The sequence below is a fragment of the Melanotaenia boesemani genome, chromosome 9, assembly GCF_017639745.1.
Source record: "Melanotaenia boesemani isolate fMelBoe1 chromosome 9, fMelBoe1.pri, whole genome shotgun sequence".
NCBI classification, from domain to species: Eukaryota; Metazoa; Chordata; class Actinopteri; order Atheriniformes; family Melanotaeniidae; genus Melanotaenia; species Melanotaenia boesemani.
Window position 1 is genome coordinate 36,456,738 of NC_055690.1, and position 27,989 is coordinate 36,484,726.

The following is a 27,989-nucleotide window of genomic DNA, read 5'->3' on the forward strand; positions in this document are numbered from 1 at the left end:
AGATAACCAATTTATAAATTAATTTACAGACTAAGCTGTATGTTTATGTTCTTTCCATGTTGTTGTGACTGCATGGATGTTGATTGGTTGCTTTCCGGAAAGTGGGCGGGACTTATATTGTTTCTTGCTGTTCATTTGCTGGGTTGCTGAAGTTTAACCCATTGGTTGGTTTGGGGGGAAGTGGGCGGAGCTTCATTTGAACCCGAGTCCCGCCGCAGTTAAAGGTGTCAGATTTCCTCCAGCGACAGTTAGCATGAAACTTTTGTCGTCTCCATTTTTCAGGACCATCAGCCGAGAGATTTAACCAACGGACGCGCTCCTAGTTCACTGCAGCGGGCTTTTATGGAACAACTCCGCGGTGTTTACACCCTTATTTACCGCGGACTCAGGATTTGTTTTATTTAGTTCTTTATTAGTAGTAGTACTGTTTTTTTATTTTTAAAGTGAGACTGGTGACATGGCTGAGGGGGCGGACTGTGGCTCTGTCAACGCCGCCAAGAGGAGGCAACCGGCGGGGAGGAAGAGCCGTCAGAGCCAGCAGAAGACCTCTAGCAGCCGGGTACAGTCTGAACTAACCGTTAGCCTGCAGTTCCCGTTAGCTCGGTTTGGTTCGGTTTTTGGAAGTTTGACTGAAGAGCTGAAGATTTACCAACATCCAACTGACATGAAAACTTATTTAGTTAAAATAAAGCGTTAACAGTTATTATTTCTGGCTTAAAGTTAAGTTTGTTAAACTTTGGCGACGCAGCAAAATTTCACAGCAACAAGCTAAAGTTTACGCCACAGAAAGAGAAGTAGGCCACCGGTGTTATGAGTAAAACTGTTACCCATCACTCTATGAGACATGACGGATCAAAATAGTCTCCATTTTTCTCGAATTTTGTTGATATTGAAAAACAGACGGAAACAAACAAAATAATAATAGAAAAAGACACACACATATATATATATATATATATATATATATATATATATAAACAAAATTCAGAAACAAAATGAGTATTCCAGCTGGGCTCCATCCCTGTGACCCCTCAACAAGTGGGTTTAGAGCATGGATGGATGGATGGATGGATGGTAAACGGGTTCTTAAATTAAGTTCTTTCTTTCAGCTATTGTATCAACTGATTGTATTAAACTCATTAAATATCTACAAACTGGTCTGATAGGAATTTATTTGTAATTCAGAGCTTTGACTTCTGCTGACTGTGATGTGACACGAAGTCAGGCGGAACTGGATAAAACTGTAAACTTAAATAAGTTTGACCCCAGGGCGACCACCTGGACTCAGGTGTTAGTTCTTCATTCTACTGAAGTGTCTAAAACTTTGTTTAAGAACCATGAAAGGAGTCAAATCTGTTAAATTGTGAGGTGTTTTTTTGTGTGTGTGTTTCAGGTGATATTGGAGAAAGTTCTTGGTATCAGCACGGTCAGCAGCAGCGGTTTGACCTCTGACCCCAACTCTGGGCTCATCGCCTACCCTGCAGGGTAAGCCCCGCCTCCTCCAACATACCTGTATTTAAAAGGCAACGTGTCGCATGAAGACCTGCGGTGTGTTTCAGGTGTGTCATTGTGTTGCTTCAACCAAAGAAGAACAAACAGAGTCACATCATCAACACGTCCAGGAAGCCCTTCACGGCGCTGGCCTTCTCTCAGGATGGAAAACACCTGGTCACTGGTGAGGTGAGGGCAGGCATACGTACACCAGATCAGATCCTGGCTCAGTTCCTGGATTTAGACCCTGGATCATTCAACATATTCATCCAATATAGAATAATAAAACATCATCGATTTAAAATAAATAAATATATATATATATATATATATATATATATATATATATATATAAAATCTCCTCATTTCTGGTCATGTGACCCAACTAAGACCGCGGGCTCTCGCATTAGCAGCTAATGCTAAGACTGCATGTACCAAGCAGCAGCCTCCGGCAATAAAATGTGAAGCCTATGTGGAAGTACAAAACCTGCAGTTCCCCCCTCATCCACTAGGGACTCCAAAACAAAACAAATCCCCATAGACTCCCATGTTCAAAAGACCAACTTCACAGCAGAAATAAACATGTTTAAAGCCTGGTACAAAAATCCATTTTAGGATTAATAGGTCAAGTTTACCTTCATGACAACTGTGAGGGGGTGAATTTCTTTCTTACTCATCCGTTTGGGTGTTATTTAATCTTGAAATTTAGGGCTTGTCATTTTGATTGACAGATATCCAATATCCGTGCAATAAGGGAGAGTGCAGCACAACCACGGTTTTTAGCCAGCTAACAGCGCACCTTAGCTTTAGCCCGGGTACCTCCGTTAGCTGGTTAGCTACCGTTAGCTCCACGTTAGCTCGGTTAGTTCTTAGCTACAGGCAGCTCGGAGTTTAATGGGTGTCAATCATCCACCGCCACGCTCACACTCTCCCTCTCAGCTCCACCTCTTTGCCCATTTTTGTATTTTCCGGGACTAACGACATGCGTGACGCTGCCCAGATGGCGACGGTGGGAACGCCTAATGAGCTTCACTTTTGCTCTTCAGAAACCTACGAGTGACGTCACCGAGGCTCCGCCCATCTTTTATATACAGTTTATGGTATGTACATTGAAATAAATCCGATGTGGTCATTCAAAGTCACATTTGACTAGGGCTGGGCGATATGAACCAAATCTTATATCTTAATATTTTTTACCTGAATCACGATATACGATATATATCTCGATTTTTTTTTTGTGTGTGTGTGTTGTCGTGTAACTAAAGAAAGGTGTTTATCAGAGATGTGAGGATTAGTTCTAGTATGAACTGGTCTGTACGACGAAGACGCCAGTTTGATCCCGAAGCAGATGCAGACCAGTTTTCATCTTTAACGCCGCCAGCTCTGTTTCCTTCTGTCTTTATTTCCTCCAGCATTTCTGAGCACGGCACCTGGTTAAGCTCCGTCCACGTGGGCGGAGCTTAACCAGGTGGGAAAGCGGCAGCATCTTCACCCTTTCTGCTCATCTGGGTCAGAAAGTTAACGCAACCATCCTGGAGCTTTCCAGCTGTTGTTGTTTACATTGTTTGTTTTTCAGAGCGGTCACATGCCCTGCGTGCGGGTGTGGGAGGTGGGCGGAGGTCTGGTAGCCGAGGTCCAGTCTCATAAATACGGAGTTTCCTGCGTGGCGTTCTCCTCCAACGGCTGCTACATCGTCTCTGTGGGATACCAGCACGACATGACGGTCAGCGTGTGGGACTGGAGGGTAAGATGACAACAAAGAACCAGCAACAAAACGGCCGGACTGAAGCCCATTCTGGTTCTGGTTCTGAGAGGTTGTTTGTCTGAGCAGAAAGGGTCCATCATCGCGTCCAACAAGGTGTCCAGCCGGGTCGTCTCCGTCTCCTTCTCCCAGGACAGCAGCTACTTCGTCACCGCAGGAAACCGACACGTCAAGTTCTGGTACCTGGACGCCTCCAAAGAACGACGGGTACCCGCCTGACGTCGCAGCCAATCTCTGCTCATTTCCTGGTTTCCACAGTATCGGGTCGACACTCTAACCGGCTGCCACGTCCTCTGTCTCCTCCCGGTCTCCAGGTGAACAGCACGGTGCCTCTTATTGGCCGCTCGGGGCTGCTGGATGACCATAAGAACAGCGTGTTCAGCGGCGTGGCGTGTGGGCGGGGCCTCAGGGCGGCCAACACATACTGCATCACCAGCTCCGGTCTGCTGTGTCTGTTCAACAGCAGCCGACACCTGGAGGCGTGGGTCAACCTGAAGGTAAGGACCGCTTACCGGGTCGGAACCAGTCTTCCAGCTCAGTCCTGGAAACAAGACCGGTCTGGACCTCTGGGTCTAGACTCTGACCTGATCTAGAACTGTTCTGATATTTCCATCTTTACTAGTATAAAGTCGTAGGTTCCTGCCACGTTTCTGTAACACACAACATCTTCTGTTTCACAAGAACCGATTTCCCCCCAAACGAAACCAGAACCATATTTGTGGCTTTAAAGGCCGCGGTGCGGCGCCGAATCTCCACCGTCGGCACGGTGAGTCCGTCTACCAATGCCCTGCTCGCTGTGGCCAAGCAGAGAAAACCAGGCTGGATGAAATGCCAGAGAGAAACCTTTAACTTCTGAGCTGTGATTTACATCCTGCTCCTCCATCTTCTTCTTCTTCACCTTCTCCTCCTCCTCTTGCTTCTACTTCTTCTTCTTCTCCTTCTGCTTCTCCTAATCTTATTGTTAAATAAGAGCTGATCTCAAAGCCGATGTTTTTCTGATTTACAGCTGGTAGATGCGACTATTTCTAACGTTGCTCTTTCTGCAAGTGGGGGCGTGTCACCTGCATGTGCCGGTGGGGGCGTGTCTTACCTGCGAGCCGGTGGGGGCGTGTCTCACCTGCGCGCGCCGGTGGGGGCGTGTCTTACCTGCGAGCCGGTGGGGGCGTGTCTTACCTGCGAGCCGGTGGGGGCGTGTCTCACCTGCGCGTGCCGGTGGGGGCGTGTCTCACCTGCTCATGCCGGTGGGGGCGTGTCTTACCTGCGCGTGCCGGTGGGGGCGTGTCTTGCCTGTGCGCGCCGGTGGAAGAATATTGGTCGGGGAAACACTGGGTTTATTAAACGGTTGTGAGCAGGTTCTGGGTTCAGAATAAACAGTTTGTTGAAAGAGAAAAATCACAAAGAAATTTCAGTATTTACACAACATTGTGTAGATGTGGGTAATGCATATCAAAGCAACTCCTAGTTTTAAGTTACAAGAATGGCTATAAGAAAATCTAACTTCATAGAACCAACTAACACTGTTTATTCATTGAATACCTTTAAATTTTATGACTTAGTTGAATTTAAAATGGCACAGATAACGTAGAAAGGAATAAATAATTTACGATGCCGTAGTTCCCAAAAGCTGTTTGAGGAAACAGTTAAAAAAACAAAATGAGAACTGATCTAAAGCCTGGCACACATAACGATTTTTGGGCTGTTTTTGTTCCCGAACTCACACGGCATCATCGTAAGATTTCCCCGTCCATGTGGTCTGAAGTTACGAGCTGATTTGTCTCGATAATCCACTCCGAAATGGGTCGTAGCCGATAATCAGCAACATTGAACATGTTCAGTATTTCAGAGCCGAGTTTTGAGGAACGCCGACGACTCGTGCTTCGTGACTGCATGGATGGTGACGTGGTACAGAATGTAGCCAATCAGAGAGCTAGCTGGCCCAAGACCACCATCATTCCCTCGTCCTTTATATCCTCTTCCATGCCGGTGTTGTGTTTCCTGGTTGTTGCTATGGTTCTTCTACGTTTCGACCTTTGTCCGGCTCGGAGGACTAGATTGTAGATGAGTTGCCGGACGGCATCGTCGTGTGTGTGTTATGTGATTACATTTTCGGAGCACACCACACACAGTACCATAAAAACAGATTTTTTTAAGGCTTAAGGCAGAGCTGCGTTTCTGTTAGAGGCCTTAACTTGTTATTAGTTGGAAGTGCCAGAAAATGATCGAAATGGAGTAACAATGAAAATACTGAAACTTTGTCTGTTCTTGTCTAAGATGAAAGTTTTGTTTTTGCTTTCCGGTCCTTCCTGTAACGTGTTTTACATGTTTGTGTGAAATGTGTCGGCGTGGCAAGTGTGTGCTTATCAGTACCTTCCATTAGCTTTATCTCATTTATCCTGCTTTTGTGGTTTGTTGAAAAAGTTTTGAGTGCTAATCAATGAACAGCATGTATCTACACAGTGTTTTAGAGGAGATTTTAAAACACGGGGACATGTATCGTCTCTGTTTTAGGCCGTATGGAAACAGCCCCGTGTGGAGGTAAAATACTGAATTATGCTTTATTCTCTTTTTGAAGTTCTTTTAAAGTTTGGTAAAAGACGCTGAGGCTGTGATCTGATTGGTTGTTTCTGACAGACGTCGTCGGCGAGCTGCCTGGCGGTCAGCGAGGACTTCATCTTCTGTGGTTGTGCCGCCGGCGTCATCAGGGTGTTCAGTCCGTCCGGCCTGCAGTACATCACCACGCTGCCGCGGCCGCACCGCCTCGGAGTCGACGTCACGCAGAGCGGGTACGACCCACCGCCCACCTGCCGCTGGACCACCTCATCCGCCCTCTGACTTCTGACTCTCTGCTCCATCAGAACCCCATCACCTGCCGGTCCAGGTGATCAGTACCCCGACACGCTGGCTCTGACCTTCGACCCCGCCGGCCGCCAGCTGACCTGCGTTTACAGCGACCACAGCGTGTACGTGTGGGACGTCACAGACGTGAGGAGGGTGGGGAAGACGTACTCGGCTCTGTACCACAGCAGCGGCGTGTGGAGCATCCAGGTCAGTCTGAAGCTCCGAGTCTCCTCAGTACTGATACCAGGGTTGTTTGTGGCAGCATCTCATCTCTTCGTTTTAGTCTTCAGGACGAAAATGTTTTAGTTTCAGTCACATTTTAGTCTAAATGTCTAGTTTTAGTCAAATAAAAAAAGTATTAGTCTTTTAACAAATGAATTTAGGTCAATAATACGTTTTAAAAAGTGGAATCAAGGCTGACAGCTTATAACAAGTAATTCACAAAACAAGTTAACCTTTTACATAATAACCAGATCTTTACCAGGCTGACATCTTTAGCCGAGACTTTCCCATCAACAGGGAAGCGATGCTGCCGTGTTACTAACTGCTGCTGGTCAGAAACTTTTATTTCTATATTTCAGCTCTTTTCATGCATTGATGCCCTTCCTCTTGTGCAGTCTCAACAAGTACAAACAGAATATCACAGGAACAAATCTGTATCTGTACCAATGATGGTAGCAGTTAATAAAGATAACCTACCGACCTGGATTCAGTTTGAGGAAAGTTTTTCTCTCTAAAATGAGTCTTGGTCACCTCTAACACTAAAGACTCTCAGCTTGAGAAGCTGGCATGGCCAGAAGATCTAAGGCCATGGCTTTTAGGCTTGGATAGACAGAATCTTCCTGTGCAGCCCAAAATTCAAGGGCGTTCTCTTGGTTGTAGGTTGACAGCCACTCCTTGATTTTTTTCATTTCCTCCTTGACACACGGCTTCGAGAAGCTAGACCTGGATGGCCGGCTAGCTTTCTCTGTGGTCCCTCTTTGGATTCTTCTTCTCCCTCCTCTGGCTCCTCGTCTTTAGCCTCCTCTTCCTGTACTATTGATGGCACCAACGGAGCAACATAATCCTCTGCTTTTCCAATAAGTGCCTGAATTTGCTCCTTCTCATTTTCAAAGAGTGCTTCAGGTGAAACTGTCAGGTCAAAAAAGCAGCTGAACTGCTCATCCATGTTTGTCTTTATCTTCTTTGCCAGGGAAGCTAGGTCCTCGAAGCTAGAGTCCTGGGAATGGGGGGACTCTGACAGGTGACCCTGCAGGTCCAGAAGGGCAGGCACCACAAGGGAAAGGGCTGTGTGTTGCTCTGAAGCATCTGGTATGCTCAGCAAAGAGAAGCAGTAAATCTCTCAGAGCAGACGATCTCTGCCCCTCACTAGGCAGTAAGTAGTCCCAGCTCATCCCATCCACAACCTGGACTACTGAATCCTTGATCTGGAGAAGCCGTGATATCATTAGATATGTGCTGGACCATCTAGTAGGACAGTCTTTAACCAGTTAGTTGACACAGCTGCAGCAGTCGCTCAGTTGCCACCGATGACTTCCTGAAGAGCCTGACGAGCAGTCTAACTCTGGCTCTTTCTGGATCATGTTCACCACGAGATGCAGTGTGTGTGTTCAACACAGGGGTCCAAACTATGGCTCCAAACCTAGATAAATGAGACAAACAAAAAAAACTATTAATCCTAATCTGAAATAGCTAAAAATGACTATAACCGAGCTTGGCTCTATATGACTGACATGTTGAAAATGTTAATCAACAGGAAACTGATATAATTTACCTTTGGTCTCCAACCACCTCCAACTCTTCGGTGGATTCATCAGAGCTAATGTTCTCATCTGGTTCGTTAGCTTTGAAGGCTCAAACCACGTTGCTTCTGTTATCAGTTGAGGCTGTCAGAATTTTGTGTTGTGGTATTCTCCAGCCCGCTAGTTTTTACACACACTGCAGTGTGTGAGAGGGCGACCTGGTCAGTGTGTGAGAGGGCGACCTGGTCAGTGTGTGAGAGGGCGACCTGGTCAGTGTGTGAGAGGGCGACCTGGTCAGTGTGTGTGTGAGGGCGACCTGGTCAGCGTGTGAGAGGGCGACCTGGTCAGCGTGTGAGAGGGCGACCTGGTCAGCGTGTGAAAGGGCGACCTGGTCAGCGTGTGAGAAGGCGACCTGGTCAGCGTGTGAGAGGGCGACCTGGTCAGCGTGTGAGAAGGCGACCTGGTCAGCGTGTGAGAGGGCGACCTGGTCAGCGTGTGAGAAGGCGACCTGGTCAGCGTGTGTGTGAGGGCGACCTGGTCAGCGTGTGAGAGGGCGACCTGGTCAGCGTGTGAGAGGGCGACCTGGTCAGCGTGTGAGAGGGCGACCTGGTCAGCGTGTGAAAGGGCGACCTGGTCAGCGTGTGAGAAGGCGACCTGGTCAGTGTGTGAGAGGGCGACCTGGTCAGCGTGTGTGTGAGGGCGACCTGGTCAGCGTGTGTGTGAGGGCGACCTGGTCAGCGTGTGTGTGAGGGCGGCCTGGTCAGCGTGTGAGAGGGCGACCTGGTCAGCGTGTGAGAGGGCGACCTGGTCAGCGTGTGAGAAGGCGACCTGGTCAGCGTGTGAGAGGGCGACCTGGTCAGCGTGTGAGAGGGCGACCTGGTCAGCGTGTGAGAAGGCGACCTGGTCAGCGTGTGAGAGGGCGACCTGGTCAGCGTGTGAGAAGGCGACCTGGTCAGCGTGTGTGTGAGGGCGACCTGGTCAGTGTGTGTGTGTGAGGGCGACCTGGTCAGTGTGTGTGTGAGAGGGCGACCTGGTCAGCGTGTGTGAGAGGGCCACCTGGTCAGCGTGTGAGAAGGCGACCTGGTCAGCGTGTGAGAGGGCCACCTGGTCAGCGTGTGAGAGGGCCACCTGGTCAGCGTGTGTGAGAGGGCGACCTGGTCAGCGTGTGAGAAGGCGACCTGGTCAGCGTGTGTGAGAGGGCGACCTGGTCAGCGTGTGTGAGAGGGCGATCTGGTCAGCGTGTGTGAGAGGGCGATCTGGTCAGCGTGTGAGAGGGCGACCTGGTCAGCGTGTGTTAGAGGGCGACCTGGTCAGCGTGTGTTAGAGGGCGACCTGGTCAGCGTGTGTGAGAGGGCGACCTGGTCAGCGTGTGTGAGAGGGCGACCTGGTCAGCGTGTGTGAGAGGGCCACCTGGTCAGCGTGTGAGAGGGCGACCTGGTCAGCGTGTGTGAGAGGGCCACCTGGTCAGCGTGTGAGAGGGCGACCTGGTCAGCGTGTGTGAGAGGGCGATCTGGTCAGCGTGTGTGAGAGGGCGACCTGGTCACGTCTCAGCATGTGCTTTGTTTTCCACAGTGTGATAAAAACATGCAGAACTGGCCAGAAATGACGCTGTAAGTCCTTTTTAGTCTGTTTGTCCAGCTTTTGTTTTTCATCATCATAAATGTTAAACTAAGTTGTTTATTTTTGTTTTTTTTGGGGTTTTTGGTTATTTTAGTTATTTTGGGTTTTTGTTTATGTTTGTGTTTCTTTTTTTTATTTTTGTTCTTTTGGGTATTTTTGTTATTTTTGTTTTGAGTTTATGCTCATCCAGTCTTCTGAAGCAGACTTCAGGTTTTCTCCTAGGGTTCCAGCCGTGTAGTTATCTGTAACATATCTGGTCTCTAAACAGTTCAGGGTCCAGTCAGCAGATATATAGTACAGGGTCAAGCTTGTGTAACTGGACCACGTATCAGAGGTGGCGGAGTAAAAGTCTTTGGTCTGCTTTATGTCTTCTTTCATGAAGACGGAGATGGCCCGTCCGAGTATTTTCCCCAGTTGGGAAAACTACAGTGGATGGTTGTGTTTTAAGTGCATGTGTAAGTTTGTTGTATTGCTGCGTTTGTTACTGTCTTAAAACAAATGCGGCACACCAGCTCGCTTCACCGTGGTCATCTGCTCCCACACTGCAGCTGTCACGTTCGGCTTTGAAACTTATTCCGTCGTTTTTCGCTTCCACATCACCAGTTTTCCTGGCTTGCTACTGCTCATGGGCTGCGACTGGAATTTGTGAAACTTTGTTGGTGAAGGTGCTGCTGCCTCTGAATGGCTACGACACGAGAGAGATTCAGAGCGTTGAGTCGAGAAGCTCCGTAGAGACGCCTGTCGTCATGCAGTCTGTGGGAAAGTAAGATAGAATCAATTTTAAAAAGAGAAAATTATCGCATCCGTCAAGCTTATCATGCTCATTTTTTCTTACTGTGCAATTCATTGACTTATTGCTCATGGCGACAGGCCCAGGAAAGACTGGATAATGTTGTTTGAAATGTCCTCTTGGGAGCCGTCCGAATTATGTCCGTCCCAGAGTCACCAGCGTTGGCGCCACCATGGACGGTGATTTTAAACTTAACAGGTTAATGCTGTTTTAAAATAGTTTTTATCCCCTTCGTCTTTTATCAACAGTGAAATCTTTATCTTTTCATCTTTTTGAGCAGGTTGTGTTTTTATATCTTCTCGTCTGGACTGCGACGCTCTTCATTCAGGCTTCGGCAGCAACACACGTTCCCGTTTGCAGTTATTCCAGAACTCCGCAGCTCGACTTTTAACCGGGCCAGGAAATGCGAACACACCACTCCTGTTTGAGCTTCTTTGCACCGGCTGCCTGCACATTTTAGAATTGATTTTAAGATCTTATTGTTTGTATTTAGAGCCCTAAATGGACCAGCCCCCCGTACGTTTCCAGCCGCCTCCAAATCTACACTCCGAGGGCCGGTCCCAGCTCGTGGTGCCAAAGACAAGTCTTAAAACTAGAGGGGACCGTGTTCCCTGTAGTCGGTCCAGACTGGAACTACCCCTCCACCGCCTAGTGGAGGCTTTAAGTCTCGTCTAAAGACCTGCTGTTATTCTCTGGCTTTTAACACTGAAGGAGTCGCTCTGTGTCTTTTTATTTTATTTTTTCACGTCATTTATGTCTTTATAAAACACATTTTACAAACAAAGTGGATTCGCTTTAAAAATAGTAATAAAATGGTAGTAAAATCAATAATAACAGTGAAAAATAGTTAGAATTGTAATAAAACTTGTAGTAATATTATAATAATGTTATTATTAATAACATTAAACATAATAATAATAATAATAATAATAATAATAATAATAATGGTGAACCCATCAGAACCTGGGTCCCCTCTAGAACCAGTTCTGTCCTGAACCTCCATCACTAATGAAACCTTGTGTCCTGGTTTTTGTTTTGCAGGTTTATCCGGAGCTGCAGGATCCGGGCCGGGCCTGCCTACCTCCGTCCTCTTTCCTCACCTGTTCGTCGGATAACACCATCAGACTGTGGCATGCCGAGCCACCGGCCGGACACCAGAACCTCTACAGCAACGTAAGATGACCCGTCGCAGACGAGCCGTCTCAGATGAGCCGTCCTTCGCCATCTCAGGAGGTCTCAATCCTGTGTTCTGTTCCTCAGGACCTGATCAGGATCCTGTACATGGGGGAGGCAGCCGGGGCCGACGGGAAGGCGGGGATCCGGGTCTTGGGTATCAGTCCGGATGGGCAGCACCTGGCCGCCGGAGACCGCTGTGGAAACCTCCGGTGAGACGCACACACATTAACACACACCTGGACAGGTGACGGTCGGTGACTGACTGCTCGGCGTTCCTGCTTTCAGGATCTTTGGTCTGGAGTTCCTGGATGAGCTGGTGAAGATCGAAGCTCATGATTCCGAAGTTTTATGTCTGGAGTTCTCTCCCTCGTCCACAGGTAAGACCTCAGGTATCACTGAACCAGTTTAAACCAGTTTCTAGACCTTTGATTTGGGAAACGCCAACAGAATCCCAACTGGAAAACCTGGAATATGCTGGAATTTGCGATAGGTCTATATGTCTGGGTCATGGGTCTGGTCCTGTATCCTGGTTCTGTGTTTGATTCCTGGTCCTGGTTTAGGGTGGGGAGGGGGATGACTCCTGGTTCTAGTCCTGACTTCTGGTCTTAGTTCTGAGTCCTGACTCCTGGTCTGTGTGCTGTCTCCTGGTTCTGGTTTGACTCCTGGTCCTGGTCTGACTCCAGGTCCTGGTCTAACTCCTGGTCTGTGTGCTGTCTCCTAGTCCTGGTCCGGGTCTGACTCCTGGTCCTGGTCTGACTCCTGGTCTGTGTGCTGTCTCCTGGTCCGGGTCCTGGTCTGACTCCTGGTCTGTGTGCTGTCTCCTGGTTCTGGTCTTGGTCTGACTCCTGGTCCGTGTGCTGTCTCCTGGTTCTGGTCTTGGTCTGACTCCTGGTCTGTGTGCTGACTCCTGGTCTGTGTGCTGACTCCTGGTCCTGGGTCTGACTCCAGGTCCTGGTCTGACTCCTGGTCCTGGGTCTGACTTCTGGTGTTCCTGGTCTGAATCCTGGTCTGTGTGCTGTCTCCTGGTCTGGTCTGACTCCTGGTCTGTGTGCTGTCTCCTGGTCTGTGTGCTGTCTCCTCGTCTGGTCTGACTCCTGGTCTGTGTGCTGTCTCCTGGTCTGTGCTGTCTTCTGGTCCTGATCTGACTCCTGGTCTGACTCCTGGTCTGTGTGCTGACTCCTGGTCCTGGGTCTGACTCCAGGTCCTGGTCTGACTTCTGGTGGTCCTGGTCTGACTCCTGGTCTGTGCTGTCTTCTGGTCCTGATCTGACTCCTGGTCTGACTCCTGGTCTGTGTGCTGTGTCCTGGTCCTGATCTGACTCCGGGTCCTGGTCTGTGTACTGACTCCTGGTCCTGGATCTGACTCCTGGTCCTGGTCTGACTCCTGGTCCTGGGTCTGACTTCTGGTGTTCCTGGTCTCACTCCTGGTCTGTGTGCTGACTCCTGGTCCTGGTCTCACTCCTGGTCCGTGTACTGACTCCTAGTCCTGGTCTTGGTCTGACTCCTGGTCCTGGTCTGACTCCTGGTCTGTGTGCTGTCTCCTGGTCCTGGTCTGACTCCTGGTCTGTGTGCTGACTCCTGGTCCTGGTCTGACTCCTGGTCCGTGTGCTGACTCCTGGTCCTGGTCTTGGTCTGACTCCTGGTCCTGGTCTGACTCCTGGTCTGTGTGCTGACTCCTGGTCCTGGTCTGAATCCTGGTCCGTGTGTTGACTTCTGGTCCTGGTCTTGGTCTGACTCCTGGTCCTGGTCTGACTCCTGGTCTGTGTGCTGACTCCTGGTCCTGGTCTGACTCCTGGTCCGTGTGCTGACTCCTGGTCCTGGTCTTGGTCTGACTCCTGGTCTTGGTCTGACTCCTGGTCTGACTCCTGGTCTGTGTGCTGACTCCTGGTCCTGGTCTGACTCCTGGTCTGTGTGCTGTCTCCTGGTCCGGGTCCTGGTCTGACTCATGGTCTGTGTGCTGTCTCCTGGTTCTGGTCTTGGTCTGACTCCTGGTCCGTGTGCTGTCTCCTGGTTCTGGTCTTGGTCTGACTCCTGGTCTGTGTGCTGACTCCTGGTCTGTGTGCTGACTCCTGGTCCTGGGTCTGACTCCAGGTCCTGGTCTGACTCCTGGTCCTGGGTCTGACTTCTGGTGTTCCTGGTCTGAATCCTGGGTCTGTGTGCTGACTCCTGAACCTGGTCTGACTCCTGGTCTGACACCTGGTTCTGGTCTGACTCCTGGTCTGTGTGCTGTCTCCTGGTCTGGTCTGACTCCTGGTCTGTGTGCTGTCTCCTGGTCTGTGTGCTGTCTCCTGGTCTGGTCTGACTCCTGGTCTGTGTGCTGTCTCCTGGTCTGTGCTGTCTTCTGGTCCTGATCTGACTCCTGGTCTGACTCCTGGTCTGTGTGCTGACTCCTGGTCCTGGGTCTGACTCCAGGTCCTGGTCTGACTCCTGGGTCCTGGGTCTGACTTCTGGTGGTCCTGGTCTGAATCCTGGTCTGTGTGCTGTGTCCTGGTCCTGATCTGACTCCGGGTCCTGGTCTGACTCCTGGTCTGTGTACTGACTTCTGGTCCTGGATCTGACTCCTGGTCTAACTCCTGGTCTGTGTGCTGACTCCTGGTCCTGGGTCTGACTCCAGGTCCTGGTGTGACTCCTGGGTCCTGGGTCTGACTTCTGGTGGTCCTGGTCTGACTCCTGGTCTGTGTGCTGTCTCCTGGTCTGTGCTGTCTTCTGGTCCTGATCTGACTCCTGGTCTGACTCCTGGTCTGTGTGCTGTGTCCTGGTCCTGATCTGACTCCGGGTCCTGGTCTGTGTACTGACTCCTGGTCCTGGATCTGACTCCTGGTCCTGGTCTGACTCCTGGTCCTGGGTCTGACTTCTGGTGTTCCTGGTCTCACTCCTGGTCCGTGTACTGACTCCTGGTCCTGGTCTTGGTCTGACTCCTGGTCCTGGTCTGACTCCTGGTCTGTGTGCTGTCTCCTGGTCCTGGTCTGACTCCTGGTCTGTGTGCTGACTCCTGGTCCTGGTCTGACTCCTGGTCCGTGTGCTGACTCCTGGTCCTGGTCTTGGTCTGACTCCTGGTCCTGGTCTGACTCCTGGTCTGTGTGCTGACTCCTGGTCCTGGTCTGAATCCTGGTCCGTGTGTTGACTTCTGGTCCTGGTCTTGGTCTGACTCCTGGTCCTGGTCTGACTCCTGGTCTGTGTGCTGACTCCTGGTCCTGGTCTGACTCCTGGTCCGTGTGCTGACTCCTGCTCCTGGTCTTGGTCTGACTCCTGGTCTTGGTCTGACTCCTGGTCTGACTCCTGGTCTGACTCCTGGTCTGTGTGCTGACTCCTGGTCCTGGTCTGACTCCTGGTCTGTGTGCTGTCTCCTGGTCCGGGTCCTGGTCTGACTCATGGTCTGTGTGCTGTCTCCTGGTTCTGGTCTTGGTCTGACTCCTGGTCCGTGTGCTGTCTCCTGGTTCTGGTTTTGGTCTGACTCCTGGTCTGTGTGCTGACTCCTGGTCTGTGTGCTGACTCCTGGTCCTGGTCTGACTCCTGGTCCTGGGTCTGACTTCTGGTGTTCCTGGTCTGAATCCTGGGTCTGTGTGCTGACTCCTGAACCTGGTCTGACTCCTGGTCTGACACCTGGTTCTGGTCTGACTCCTGGTCTGTGTGCTGTCTCCTGGTCTGGTCTGACTCCTGGTCTGTGTGCTGTCTCCTGGTCTGTGTGCTGTCTCCTGGTCTGGTCTGACTCCTGGTCTGTGTGCTGTCTCCTGGTCTGTGCTGTCTTCTGGTCCTGATCTGACTCCTGGTCTGACTCCTGGTCTGTGTGCTGACTCCTGGTCCTGGGTCTGACTCCAGATCCTGGTCTGACTCCTGGGTCCTGGGTCTGACTTCTGGTGGTCCTGGTCTGAATCCTGGTCTGTGTGCTGTGTCCTGGTCCTGATCTGACTCCGGGTCCTGGTCTGACTCCTGGTCTGTGTACTGACTTCTGGTCCTGGATCTGACTCCTGGTCTAACTCCTGGTCTGTGTGCTGACTCCTGGTCCTGGGTCTGACTCCAGGTCCTGGTCTGACTCCTGGGTCCTGGGTCTGACTTCTGGTGGTCCTGGTCTGACTCCTGGTCTGTGTGCTGTCTCCTGGTCTGTGCTGTCTTCTGGTCCTGATCTGACTCCTGGTCTGACTCCTGGTCTGTGTGCTGTGTCCTGGTCCTGATCTGACTCCGGGTCCTGGTCTGTGTACTGACTCCTGCTCCTGGTCTGACTCCTGGTCCTGGGTCTGACTTCTGGTGTTCCTGGTCTCACTCCTGGTCTGTGTGCTGACTCCTGGTCCTGGTCTCACTCCTGGTCTGTGTGCTGACTCCTGGTCCTGGTCTCACTCCTGGTCCGTGTACTGACTCCTGGTCCTGGTCTTGGTCTGACTTCTGGTCCTGGTCTGACTCCTGGTCTGTGTGCTGTCTCCTGGTCCTGGTCTGACTCCTGGTCTGTGTGCTGACTCCTGGTCCTGGTCTGACTCCTGGTCCGTGTGCTGACTCCTGGTCCTGGTCTTGGTCTGACTCCTGGTCCTGGTCTGACTCCTGGTCTGTGTGCTGTCTCCTGGTCCGGGTCCTGGTCTGACTCCTGGTCTGTGTGTTGTCTCCTGGTTCTGGTCTTGGTCCGACTCCTGGTCTGTGTGCTGACTCCTGGTCTGTGTGCTGACTCCTGGTCCTGGGTCTGACTCCAGGTCCGTGTGCTGACTCCTGGTCCTGGTCTTGGTCTGACTCCTGGTCCTGGTCTGACTCCTGGTCTGTGTGCTGACTCCTGGTCCTGGTCTGACTCCTGGTCTGTGTGCTGTCTCCTGGTCCGGGTCCTGGTCTGACTCATGGTCTGTGTGCTGTCTCCTGGTTCTGGTCTTGGTCTGACTCCTGGTCCGTGTGCTGTCTCCTGGTTCTGGTCTTGGTCTGACTCCTGGTCTGTGTGCTGACTCCTGGTCTGTGTGCTGACTCCTGGTCCTGGGTCTGACTCCAGGTCCTGGTCTGACTCCTGGTCCTGGGTCTGACTTCTGGTGTTCCTGGTCTGAATCCTGGGTCTGTGTGCTGACTCCTGAACCTGGTCTGACTCCTGGTCTGACACCTGGTTCTGGTCTGACTCCTGGTCTGTGTGCTGTCTCCTGGTCTGTGTGCTGTCTCCTGGTCTGTGTGCTGTCTCCTGGTCTGGTCTGACTCCTGGTCTGTGTGCTGTCTCCTGGTCTGTGCTGTCTTCTGGTCCTGATCTGACTCCTGGTCTGACTCCTGGTCTGTGTGCTGACTCCTGGTCCTGGGTCTGACTCCAGGTCCTGGTCTAAATCCTGGGTCCTGGGTCTGACTTCTGGTGGTCCTGGTCTGAATCCTGGTCTGTGTGCTGTGTCCTGGTCCTGATCTGACTCCGGGTCCTGGTCTGACTCCTGGTCTGTGTACTGACTTCTGGTCCTGGATCTGACTCCTGGTCCTGGTCTGACTCCTGGTCCTGGGTCTGACTTCTGGTGTTCCTGGTCTGAATCCTGGTCTGTGTGCTGACTCCTGGTCCTGGTCTCACTCCTGGTCTGTGTCTGACTCCTGGTCCTGCTCTCACTCCTGGTCCGTGTACTGACTCCTGGTCCTGGTCTTCGTCTGACTCCTGGTCCTGGTCTGACTCCTGGTCTGTGTGCTGTCTCCTGGTCCTGGTCTGACTCCTGGTCTGTGTGCTGACTCCTGGTCCTGGTCTGACTCCTGGTCCGTGTGCTGACTTCTGGTCCTGGTCTTGGTCTGACTCCTGGTCCTGGTCTGACTCCTGGTCTGTGTGCTGACTCCTGGTCCTGGTCTGACTCCTGGTCCGTGTGCTGACTCCTGGTCCTGGTCTTGGTCTGACTCCTGGTCCTGGTCTGACTCCTGGTCTGTGTGCTGACTCCTGGTCCTGGTCTGACTCCTGGTCCGTGTGCTGACTCCTGGTCCTGGTCTTGGTCTGACTCCTGGTCTTGGTCTAACTCCTGGTCTTGGTCTGACTCCTGGTCCTGGTCTGACTCCTGGTCTGTGTGCTGACTCCTGGTCCTGGTCTGACTCCTGGTCTGTGTGTTGTCTCCTGGTTCTGGTCTTGGTCTGACTCCTGGTCCGTGTGCTGTCTCCTGGTTCTGGTCTTGGTCTGACTCCTGGTCTGTGTGCTGACTCCTGGTCCTGGGTCTGACTCCAGGTCCTGGTCTGACTCCTGGTCCTGGGTCTGACTTCTGGTGTTCCTGGTCTGAATCCTGGGTCTGTGTGCTGACTCCTGATCCTGGTCTGACTCCTGGTCTGACACCTGGTCCTGGTCTGACTCCTGGTCTGTGTGCTGACTCCTGGTCCTGGGTCTGACTCCAGGTCCTGGTCTGACTCCTGGGTCCTGGGTCTGACTTCTGGTGGTCCTGGTCTGACTCCTGGTCTGTGTGCTGTGTCCTGGTTCTGATCTGACTCCGGGTCCTGGTCTGACTCCTGGTCTGTGTGCTGACTCCTGGTCTGTGTGCTGACTCCTGGTCCTGGATCTGACTCCAGGTCCTGGTCTGACTCCTGGTCCTGGGTCTGACTTCTGGTGTTCCTGGTCTGAATCCTGGGTCTGTGTGCTGACTCCTGAACCTGGTCTGACTCCTGGTCTGACACCTGGTTCTGGTCTGACTCCTGGTCTGTGTGCTGTCTCCTGGTCTGGTCTGACTCCTGGTCTGTGTGCTGTCTCCTGGTCTGTGTGCTGTCTCCTGGTCTGGTCTGACTCCTGGTCTGTGTGCTGTCTCCTGGTCTGTGCTGTCTTCTGGTCCTGATCTGACTCCTGGTCTGACTCCTGGTCTGTGTGCTGACTCCTGGTCCTGGGTCTGACTCCAGGTCCTGGTCTAAATCCTGGGTCCTGGGTCTGACTTCTGGTGGTCCTGGTCTGAATCCTGGACTGTGTGCTGTGTCCTGGTCCTGATCTGACTCCTGGTCTGTGTGCTGTCTCCTGGTCCGGGTCCTGGTCTGACTCATGGTCTGTGTGCTGTCTCCTGGTTCTGGTCTTGGTCTGACTCCTGGTCCTGGGTCTGACTTCTGGTGTTCCTGGTCTGAATCCTGGTCTGTGTGCTGACTCCTGGTCCTGGTCTCACTCCTGGTCTGTGTGCTGACTCCTGGTCCTGGTCTTGGTCTGACTCCTGGTCTTGGTCTGACTCCTGGTCCTGGTCTGACTCCTGGTCCTGGTCTGACTCCTGGTCTGTGTGCTGTCTCCTGGTCCGGGTCCTGGTCTGACTCCTGGTCTGTGTGTTGTCTCCTGGTTCTGGTCTTGGTCTGACTCCTGGTCTGTGTGCTGACTCCTGGTCTGTGTGCTGACTCCTGGTCCTGGGTCTGACTCCAGGTCCTGGTCTGACTCCTGGTCCTGGGTCTGACTTCTGGTGTTCCTGGTCTGAATCCTGGGTCTGTGTGCTGACTCCTGATCCTGGTCTGACTCCTGGTCTGTGTGCTGTCTCCTGGTCTGTGTGCTGTCTCCTGGTCTGTGTGCTGTCTCCTGGTCTGTGTGCTGTCTCCTGGTCTGGTCTGACTCCTGGTCTGTGTGCTGTCTCCTGGTCTGTGCTGTCTTCTGGTCCTGATCTGACTCCTGGTCTGTGTGCTGTCTCCTGGTCTGTGTGCTGTCTCCTGGTCTGACTCCTGGTCTGTGTGCTGTCTCCTGGTCTGTGCTGTCTTCTGGTCCTGATCTGACTCCTGGTCTGACTCCTGGTCTGTGTGCTGACTCCTGGTCCTGGGTCTGACTCCAGGTCCTGGTCTGACTCCTGGGTCCTAGGTCTGACTTCTGGTGGTCCTGGTCTGACTCCTGGTCTGTGTGCTGTGTCCTGGTTCTGATCTGACTCCGGGTCCTGGTCTGACTTCTGGTCTGTGTACTGACTCCTGGTCCTGGATCTGACTCCTGGTCCTGGTCTGACTCCTGGTCCTGGGTCTGACTTCTGGTGTTCCTGGTCTGAATCCTGGTCTGTGTGCTGACTCCTGGTCCTGGTCTCACTCCTGGTCTGTGTGCTGACTCCTGGTCCTGGTCTCACTCCTGGTCCGTGTACTGACTCCTGGTCCTGGTCTTGGTCTGACTCCTGGTCCTGGTCTGACTCCTGGTCTGTGTGCTGTCTCCTGGTCCTGGTCTGACTCCTGGTCCGTGTGCTGACTCCTGGTCCTGGTCTTGGTCTGACTCCTGGTCCTGGTCTGACTCCTGGTCTGTGTGCTGACTCCTGGTCCTGGTCTTGGTCTGACTCCTGGTCCGTGTGCTGACTCCTGGTCCTGGTCTTGTTCTGACTCCTGGTCCTGGTCTGACTCCTAGTCTGTGTGCTGACTCCTGGTCCTGGGTCTGACTCCAGGTCCTGGTCTGACTCCTGGGTCCTGGGTCTGACTTCTGGTGGTCCTGGTCTGACTCCTGGTCTGTGTGCTGTGTCCTGGTTCTGATCTGACTCCGGGTCCTGGTCTGACTCCTGGTCTGTGTGCTGACTCCTGGTCTGTGTGCTGACTCCTGGTCCTGGATCTGACTCCAGGTCCTGGTCTGACTCCTGGTCCTGGGTCTGACTTCTGGTGTTCCTGGTCTGAATCCTGGGTCTGTGTGCTGACTCCTGAACCTGGTCTGACTCCTGGTCTGACACCTGGTTCTGGTCTGACTCCTGGTCTGTGTGCTGTCTCCTGGTCTGGTCTGACTCCTGGTCTGTGTGCTGTCTCCTGGTCTGTGTGCTGTCTCCTGGTCTGGTCTGACTCCTGGTCTGTGTGCTGTCTCCTGGTCTGTGCTGTCTTCTGGTCCTGATCTGACTCCTGGTCTGACTCCTGGTCTGTGTGCTGACTCCTGGTCCTGGGTCTGACTCCAGGTCCTGGTCTAAATCCTGGGTCCTGGGTCTGACTTCTGGTGGTCCTGGTCTGAATCCTGGTCTGTGTGCTGTGTCCTGGTCCTGATCTGACTCCGGGTCCTGGTCTGACTCCTGGTCTGTGTACTGACTTCTGGTCCTGGATCTGACTTCTGGTCCTGGTCTGACTCCTGGTCCTGGGTCTGACTTCTGGTGTTCCTGGTCTGAATCCTGGTCTGTGTGCTGACTCCTGGTCCTGGTCTCACTCCTGGTCTGTGTGCTGACTCCTGGTCCTGGTCTCACTCCTGGTCCGTGTACTGACTCCTGGTCCTGGTCTTGGTCTGACTCGTGGTCCTGGTCTGACTCCTGGTCTTGGTCTGACTCCTGGTCCTGGTCTGACTCCTGGTCCGTGTGCTGTCTCCTGGTTCTGGTCTTGGTCTGACTCCTGGTCTGTGTGCTGACTCCTGGTCTGTGTGCTGACTCCTGGTCCTGGGTCTGACTCCAGGTCCTGGTCTGACTCCTGGTCCTGGGTCTGACTTCTGGTGTTCCTGGTCTGAATCCTGGGTCTGTGTGCTGACTCCTGATCCTGGTCTGACTCCTGGTCTGACACCTGGTCCTGGTCTGACTCTTGGTCTGTGTGCTGACTCCTGGTCCTGGGTCTGACTCCAGGTCCTGGTCTGACTCCTGGGTCCTGGGTCTGACTTCTGGTGGTCCTGGTCTGACTCCTGGTCTGTGTGCTGTGTCCTGGTTCTGATCTGACTCCTGGTCCTGGTCTGACTCCTGGTCTGTGTACTGACTCCTGGTCCTGGATCTGACTCCTGGTCCTGGTCTGACTCCTGGTCCTGGGTCTGACTTCTGGTGTTCCTGGTCTGAATCCTGGTCTGTGTGCTGACTCGTGGTCCTGGTCTCACTCCTGGTCTGTGTGCTGACTCCTGGTCCTGGTCTGACTCCTGGTCTGTGTGCTGACTCCTGGTCCTGGTCTGACTCCTGGTCCGTGTGCTGACTCCTGGTCCTGGTCTTGGTCTGACTCCTGGTCTTGGTCTGACTCCTGGTCCTGGTCTGACTCCTGGTCCTGGTCTGACTCCTGGTCTGTGTGCTGTCTCCTGGTCCGGGTCCTGGTCTGACTCCTGGTCTGTGTGTTGTCTCCTGGTTCTGGTCTTGGTCTGACTCCTGGTCTGTGTGCTGACTCCTGGTCTGTGTGCTGACTCCTGGTCCTGGGTCTGACTCCAGGTCCTGGTCTGACTCCTGGTCCTGGGTCTGACTTCTGGTGTTCCTGGTCTGAATCCTGGGTCTGTGTGCTGACTCCTGATCCTGGTCTGACTCCTGGTCTGTGTGCTGTCTCCTGGTCTGTGTGCTGTCTCCTGGTCTGTGTGCTGTCTCCTGGTCTGTGTGCTGTCTCCTGGTCTGGTCTGACTCCTGGTCTGTGTGCTGTCTCCTGGTCTGTGCTGTCTTCTGGTCCTGATCTGACTCCTGGTCTGTGTGCTGTCTCCTGGTCTGTGTGCTGTCTCCTGGTCTGACTCCTGGTCTGTGTGCTGTCTCCTGGTCTGTGCTGTCTTCTGGTCCTGATCTGACTCCTGGTCTGACTCCTGGTCTGTGTGCTGACTCCTGGTCCTGGGTCTGACTCCAGGTCCTGGTCTGACTCCTGGGTCCTGGGTCTGACTTCTGGTGGTCCTGGTCTGACTCCTGGTCTGTGTGCTGTGTCCTGGTTCTGATCTGACTCCGGGTCCTGGTCTGACTTCTGGTCTGTGTACTGACTCCTGGTCCTGGATCTGACTCCTGGTCCTGGTCTGACTCCTGGTCCTGGGTCTGACTTCTGGTGTTCCTGGTCTGAATCCTGGTCTGTGTGCTGACTCCTGGTCCTGGTCTCACTCCTGGTCTGTGTGCTGACTCCTGGTCCTGGTCTCACTCCTGGTCCGTGTACTGACTCCTGGTCCTGGTCTTGGTCTGACTCCTGGTCCTGGTCTGACTCCTGGTCTGTGTGCTGTCTCCTGGTCCTGGTCTGACTCCTGGTCCGTGTGCTGACTCCTGGTCCTGGTCTTGGTCTGACTCCTGGTCCTGGTCTGACTCCTGGTCTGTGTGCTGACTCCTGGTCCTGGTCTTGGTCTGACTCCTGGTCCGTGTGCTGACTCCTGGTCCTGGTCTTGTTCTGACTCCTGGTCCTGGTCTGACTCCTAGTCTGTGTGCTGACTCCTGGTCCTGGTCTTGGTCTGACTCCTGGTCCTGGTCTGACTCCTGGTCTGTGTGCTGTCTCAGGGGTGAAGCTGTTGGCTTCGGCCAGTCGGGACCGACTGATCCACGTCTTCAACCTGGACAAGAACTTCAGCCTGGAACAGACCCTGAACGACCACTCTTCCTCCATCACGGCCGTCCGGTTCACAGGTTCGATCCCGGTTATCCAGAATCCAGTTTTACTCCAGTTTTCCATCATGCATGATGTTTGGTGAAATCCAGGATGTGTTCCGGTTCTTCCCTGTGATCCAGGTGAGAATCCAGAGGTCCGGATGGTGAGCTGCGGAGCCGATAAGAGCATCTACTTCCAGGTGGGAGCCGAAACCTGACGGAGAATTCCTCATTTAGTCTGAATAACAAGCCTCAAAGTAAAGATTAGTTATTATTTTAGTTTTCTTTTCAAACACAACGTTAATATTAAAATACTTTAAATTATGAGGAGTATTATAAAATTGTACTTTCTAAATGTCTCATGTTTAAAAATGATCAGTATGAAACGTAAAAGTCACTTTAAATCTTAAAATATAATCTATGATCCATTTTAATTATATTTCATTAATAACATACTTTATAATCACATTTATGTCTTTATGTTTTGTTTTTAAAGAATTTCTAAGCATGAATTAATAAAATCACAAAAAATAAATTTAATTTATTTTGATTTAATTATATTTCATTGCACTTTTTGCTATTATGATAAATTCATCATATTTATTAATATAGTTATTAATGTAGAAGACGATCTTCCCACATATGAGATCATATTCCTAGATGTACGACGATATTCCCAAAGATGAATTCCCTGTTTTCCTCTGCTGGGCTGATGTCCGGCTGTGTGTCACGTGACTTCCTGTTTGTGAATGCCGCAGGCCTCGGAGGGTTTGTCGTTCTCCAGGCGTCACCATGTAGTTGAAAAGACGACCCTGTACGACATGGACCTGGACTCATCCAGAACCCACGTGGTCGTGGCCTGTCAGGACCGGAACGTCAGGTAAACACAAACAGGAAGTGGGTGGCGGGACGCCGTGGGTGGCGGGACGCCGTGAGTGAGCGGCTGACGCTGAGCTGTGGTCCTCAGGGTCTACGATGTGGAGACGGGGAAGATGAAGAAGTGTCTGAAAGGCTCGTCCAGCGATGACGGAGCTCTGCTGAAGGTACTGATGGATTTGGACTCTGGTTCTGGTGTGAGACACGGGTGGCTGATGGGTCATCTCTTGCAGGTCCAGATGGATCCGTCCGGCTCGTTCTTCGCCACCAGCTGCTCGGATAAAAACATCACCGTCTTCGACTATGAGTCCGGAGAGTGTGTGGCCACCCTGTTCGGTCATTCAGGTGGGAATCGAACCGTTTCCTGACCTGGTTTCAGGTGTCGGGTTAGTAACGTGCTTTTGTGTCCTCAGAGATCGTCACCTGTATGAGGTTCAGTCCGGACTGCAGACACCTGATCTCCGTGTCAGGAGACAGGTGAGTCCGCCGTCCTGCCACCGCCTCCCAGCTCTCAGCCGGCTGTGCCGTTAACCTCGTCTGTCGTTGTAGCTGCGTGTTCGTGTGGCGGCTGGACTCCCACATGACCACCACCATGAGGAAGAGGCGGGGCCTCAGATCCACGTGTAGACCTGAGACCTGCAAGCAGCCGAACATCAGGTGGGTCCGCCTGAGACGGAACCGCTGATGCTGAACTTCCTCTAATTTACTGGCCTCTGCTTCCAGGAGGGAGACCTTCATCACCGGACCTTCATCCCAGCTGCTACAGACCGAGGAAGAGGAGCAGGAAGTGGCTGACCACGGGACTCCAGCCAGACCGGACCTGGAACCAGGTGAGGGGGACGAGTGAGTCACGTCACACATTACCTCCCAGATAGAAAAGCTTTTCTGTTAAACGGGTCATAAGGTGAGGTTCTAGTACTGGATTGGTCCACTTTGACCTCTTTGATGATTGAAACAGCTGTTACAGAACCGACACCCGGTTTGGAACCAGATCAGACCCAGACACGAAGGCCACAGAAAGTTCTGGTTCTGGTCCGACCCGTTGATCACAGCTTATAAACCAACTGGATTTAGGAACACGGAGCAGAGGCGACCCGGTATCGATCCAATCAGTGAAACTGTCGCTGCTAATGTAGCTCCTGATCTGAACATTGTGTTAGCATAGAGAGGCTAACAGTTAGCATCTCTTACCCGCCGCTTGGATCAGTGGCAGTTAGCTTGTCTGTTAGCAGCACGCTAACGCCCCCTGCTGGCCACTCAGCTGATGGACAAAACAAGCTGAACTAAGTTCATTAGAAAGATGAAGAATTTCAGCAGAATTCTGGCGAGGAATCAATAACTGCTTCTGATCTTCTCCCTTTGGAGACCACGTAGAGACGCACAAAAACATATTATATGATAAATATTACATGATAAATATCACATGATACATATTACATGATAAATAATATATGATAAATGTTACATGATACATATCACATGATACATATTACATGATAAATAATAAATGATAAATATTACATGATACATATTACATGATAAATAATATATGATACATATTACATGATACATATTACATGATAAATAATATATGATAAATATTATATGATAAATATTCCATGATACATATTACATGAAAAATAATAAATGATAAATATTACATGATACATATTACATGATAAATAATATGATAAATATTATATGATACATATTACATGATACATATTACATGATAAATAATATATGATAAATATTATATGATAAATATTACATGATACATATTACATGAAAAATAATAAATGATAAATATTACATGATACATATTACATGATAAATAATATATGATAAATATTACATGATAAATATTCCATGATACATATTACATGATAAATAATATATGATAAATATTATATGATACATATTACATGATACATATTACATGAAAAATAATATATGATAAATATTACATGATACATATTACATGATACATATTACATGATAAATATTACATGATACATATTACATGATAAATAATATATGATAAATATTACATGATACATATTACATGATATATAATATATGATAAATATTACATGATACATATTCCATGATAAATATTATATGATACATATTACATGTTAAATATTACATGATAAATATTACATGATACATATTACATGATACATATTACATGAAAAATAATATATGATAAATATTACATGATACATATTACATGATAAATATTATATGATACATATTACATGATAAATATTACATGATACATATCACATGATACATATTACATGATAAATAATATATGATAAATATTATATGATAAATATTACATGATACATATTACATGATAAATATTATATGATAAATATTACATGATACATATTACATGATAAATAATATACGATAAATATTACATGATGAATATATGGTAATTATTACATGATACATATTACATGATAAATATTACATGATACATATTCCATGATAAATATTATATGATACATATTACATGTTAAATATTACATAAATATTACATGATATTACATGAAAAATAATATATGATAAATATTACATGATACATATTACATGATAAATATTATATGATACATATCACATGATACATATTACATGATAAATATTACATGATACATATCACATGATACATATTACATGATAAATAATATATGATAAATATTACATGATACATATCACATGATACATATTACATGATAAATAATATATGATAAATATCATATGATAAATATTGCATGATACATATTACATGCTATATAATATATAATAAATATTACCTGATAAATATTAAATGATACATATTACATGATATATAATATATGATAAATACTACCTGATAAATATTACATGATCAATAATATATGATACATATTACATGATACATATTACATGATAAATAATATATGATACATATTACATGATAAATATTATATGATACATATTACATGATAAATATTATATGATAAATATTACATGATACATATTACATTCTAATTACTGGGATGGGCCTTTGATGTGGATGAAATGCCATTGTTATGTTTTATGTGGGATCAGAAACTTCCTCTGGGGACCTTTTGAGGTCAGAATTCCCCACTGATTTCCATCAAAACTACTTATTTTAATCTTGGAGTCTTTCCAATTTAAAGCCATTCATTGTTTAATGTCAGCATTTTATTTGGAAGAAAAGGCCTGATATTTTTACAGGATTCCACCAGATTCCACTGGTTTTCCATCACAGGCGGATGCAGGAAATTCTGGGATTTTTCCGGTTGTATTATGGAGACATGAGATCACCAGAAAATAATAATTCCAGTAAAAATTCAGTTAATCAAACCGGCATTTAATGGTAAAAACCCTAAAAGTAATGGAATTTTTATTAGTTTTGAGCAGATCTGTAGTTTTAAGTTTTTATGGGAAAAAGCTGGAAAATAAAGATTTATGATTTTATAGCAGTTCTTTGTGTGTGTGGATGTTTGAGGCTTAAATGTCAGCAGGCGGAGTGAAATGCATCAGCAGAGTAGAAAAGACAGAAGTTAATGCAACACCGCGGGAAATGGACGGAAGTGGAGGACGGAAGAGTTGAGGACTGAATCCAGAATCCCACGAGAATCCCGGGTGTTCTTCCTGCCAGGCTGTCTGCTCCATGTTTGAGTTGCAGTTCTAAACATTTTAAACTCAGCAGCTCTTCATTTATACACTCCTCTTTTGGTTTTCCGGTCTGGGAATTCTCTTCCTGGAAATCCACATGTGGAAATCATGTCAGCCACATTATAACGTTGAAGTTCGTGGATTAAAAGTTCATCAGTTCTGGCCGTGACGGCTTTCCAGTCTGATCTGGAAAGAGGAAAACTGACAGCTGAATGTATCGGACACGCTCATTGGATCTTCCTCTACTTCGGTTAAAACCAGGGATGATGGGAATCTGGCACCGTGCCGGAGTTCCAGCATGTGGCAAGTAGTGACGGCAGGAAAAAAAAAGCGGGAAAAATAATTAACGGCTGCTGGACGGAGACCTCTTGCTCTCAAGCAGCCATCATTTAACCCTCATTGTTTCTCCAAAGAAAAAGCTTTGTCCCGGCGCAGTTAATAAAGCGGCGGTGGGAGCTTTACATGCGACTGTTTCCCGCCGCTGCAGGCCCTCGGACACGCCGTCGCCCCGGAGCGTCGCAGCTGTGTCCCATGGTCAGAGGGTCCGACTCCCACTTTACTGTTTTTCCTTCTGAACGGCCAACGTTGCTGCTGCAGTCGCTCTCTCTGCTGCATGACTCCTCCTCTCCTCTTCTCCTACTTTCCTCCTCCTCCTCTTCCCTCCTCCTCTCTTTCTCCTCCACCTCTCCTCCTTCTCTCCTCTCCTCTTCTCCACTTTTCTTCCTCCTCCTTTCCTCCTCCTCTCCTTCTGTCCTCTCCCCTCCTCTCCTCCTCCTCCTCCTCCATTTCTCCTCCTCTCCACCTTTCTTCTTCCTCCTCCTCCTCCTCCTTGCTATACGTGTTTTGAACCGGGTTGTAGTAAGCTGGAGTTTTACTGTTTTTACGTTGCTGTACATCAACCACAGCTCTCAGGTT

General features: G+C 49.8%; 1 protein-coding gene across 2 annotated transcripts in view; it reads left to right on the top strand.

Annotated features, from left to right (window-relative positions):
- Positions 1 to 217: 217 nt before the first annotated feature.
- Positions 218 to 27,989, top strand: part of wdr62 (WD repeat domain 62) — a 38,143-nt gene continuing 10,371 nt past the window's right edge. Inside the window, exons 1-19 of one of the 2 annotated variants that reach the window (XM_041994215.1) lie at positions 218 to 559; positions 1,394 to 1,485; positions 1,560 to 1,680; positions 3,068 to 3,235; positions 3,323 to 3,460; positions 3,568 to 3,750; positions 5,885 to 6,036; positions 6,109 to 6,298; positions 11,285 to 11,416; positions 11,504 to 11,628; positions 11,705 to 11,796; positions 22,416 to 22,541; positions 22,644 to 22,702; positions 23,255 to 23,382; positions 23,470 to 23,545; positions 23,612 to 23,723; positions 23,792 to 23,855; positions 23,928 to 24,035; positions 24,102 to 24,208. In XM_041994215.1, the coding sequence (XP_041850149.1) occupies positions 458 to 559; positions 1,394 to 1,485; positions 1,560 to 1,680; positions 3,068 to 3,235; positions 3,323 to 3,460; positions 3,568 to 3,750; positions 5,885 to 6,036; positions 6,109 to 6,298; positions 11,285 to 11,416; positions 11,504 to 11,628; positions 11,705 to 11,796; positions 22,416 to 22,541; positions 22,644 to 22,702; positions 23,255 to 23,382; positions 23,470 to 23,545; positions 23,612 to 23,723; positions 23,792 to 23,855; positions 23,928 to 24,035; positions 24,102 to 24,208 (2,275 nt within the window). In that variant the 5' untranslated portion in view covers positions 218 to 457. The remainder of the gene's footprint in view (positions 560 to 1,393; positions 1,486 to 1,559; positions 1,681 to 3,067; positions 3,236 to 3,322; positions 3,461 to 3,567; positions 3,751 to 5,884; positions 6,037 to 6,108; positions 6,299 to 11,284; positions 11,417 to 11,503; positions 11,629 to 11,704; positions 11,797 to 22,415; positions 22,542 to 22,643; positions 22,703 to 23,254; positions 23,383 to 23,469; positions 23,546 to 23,611; positions 23,724 to 23,791; positions 23,856 to 23,927; positions 24,036 to 24,101; positions 24,209 to 27,989) is intronic. The other variant, XM_041994216.1, reaches the window with a different exon arrangement.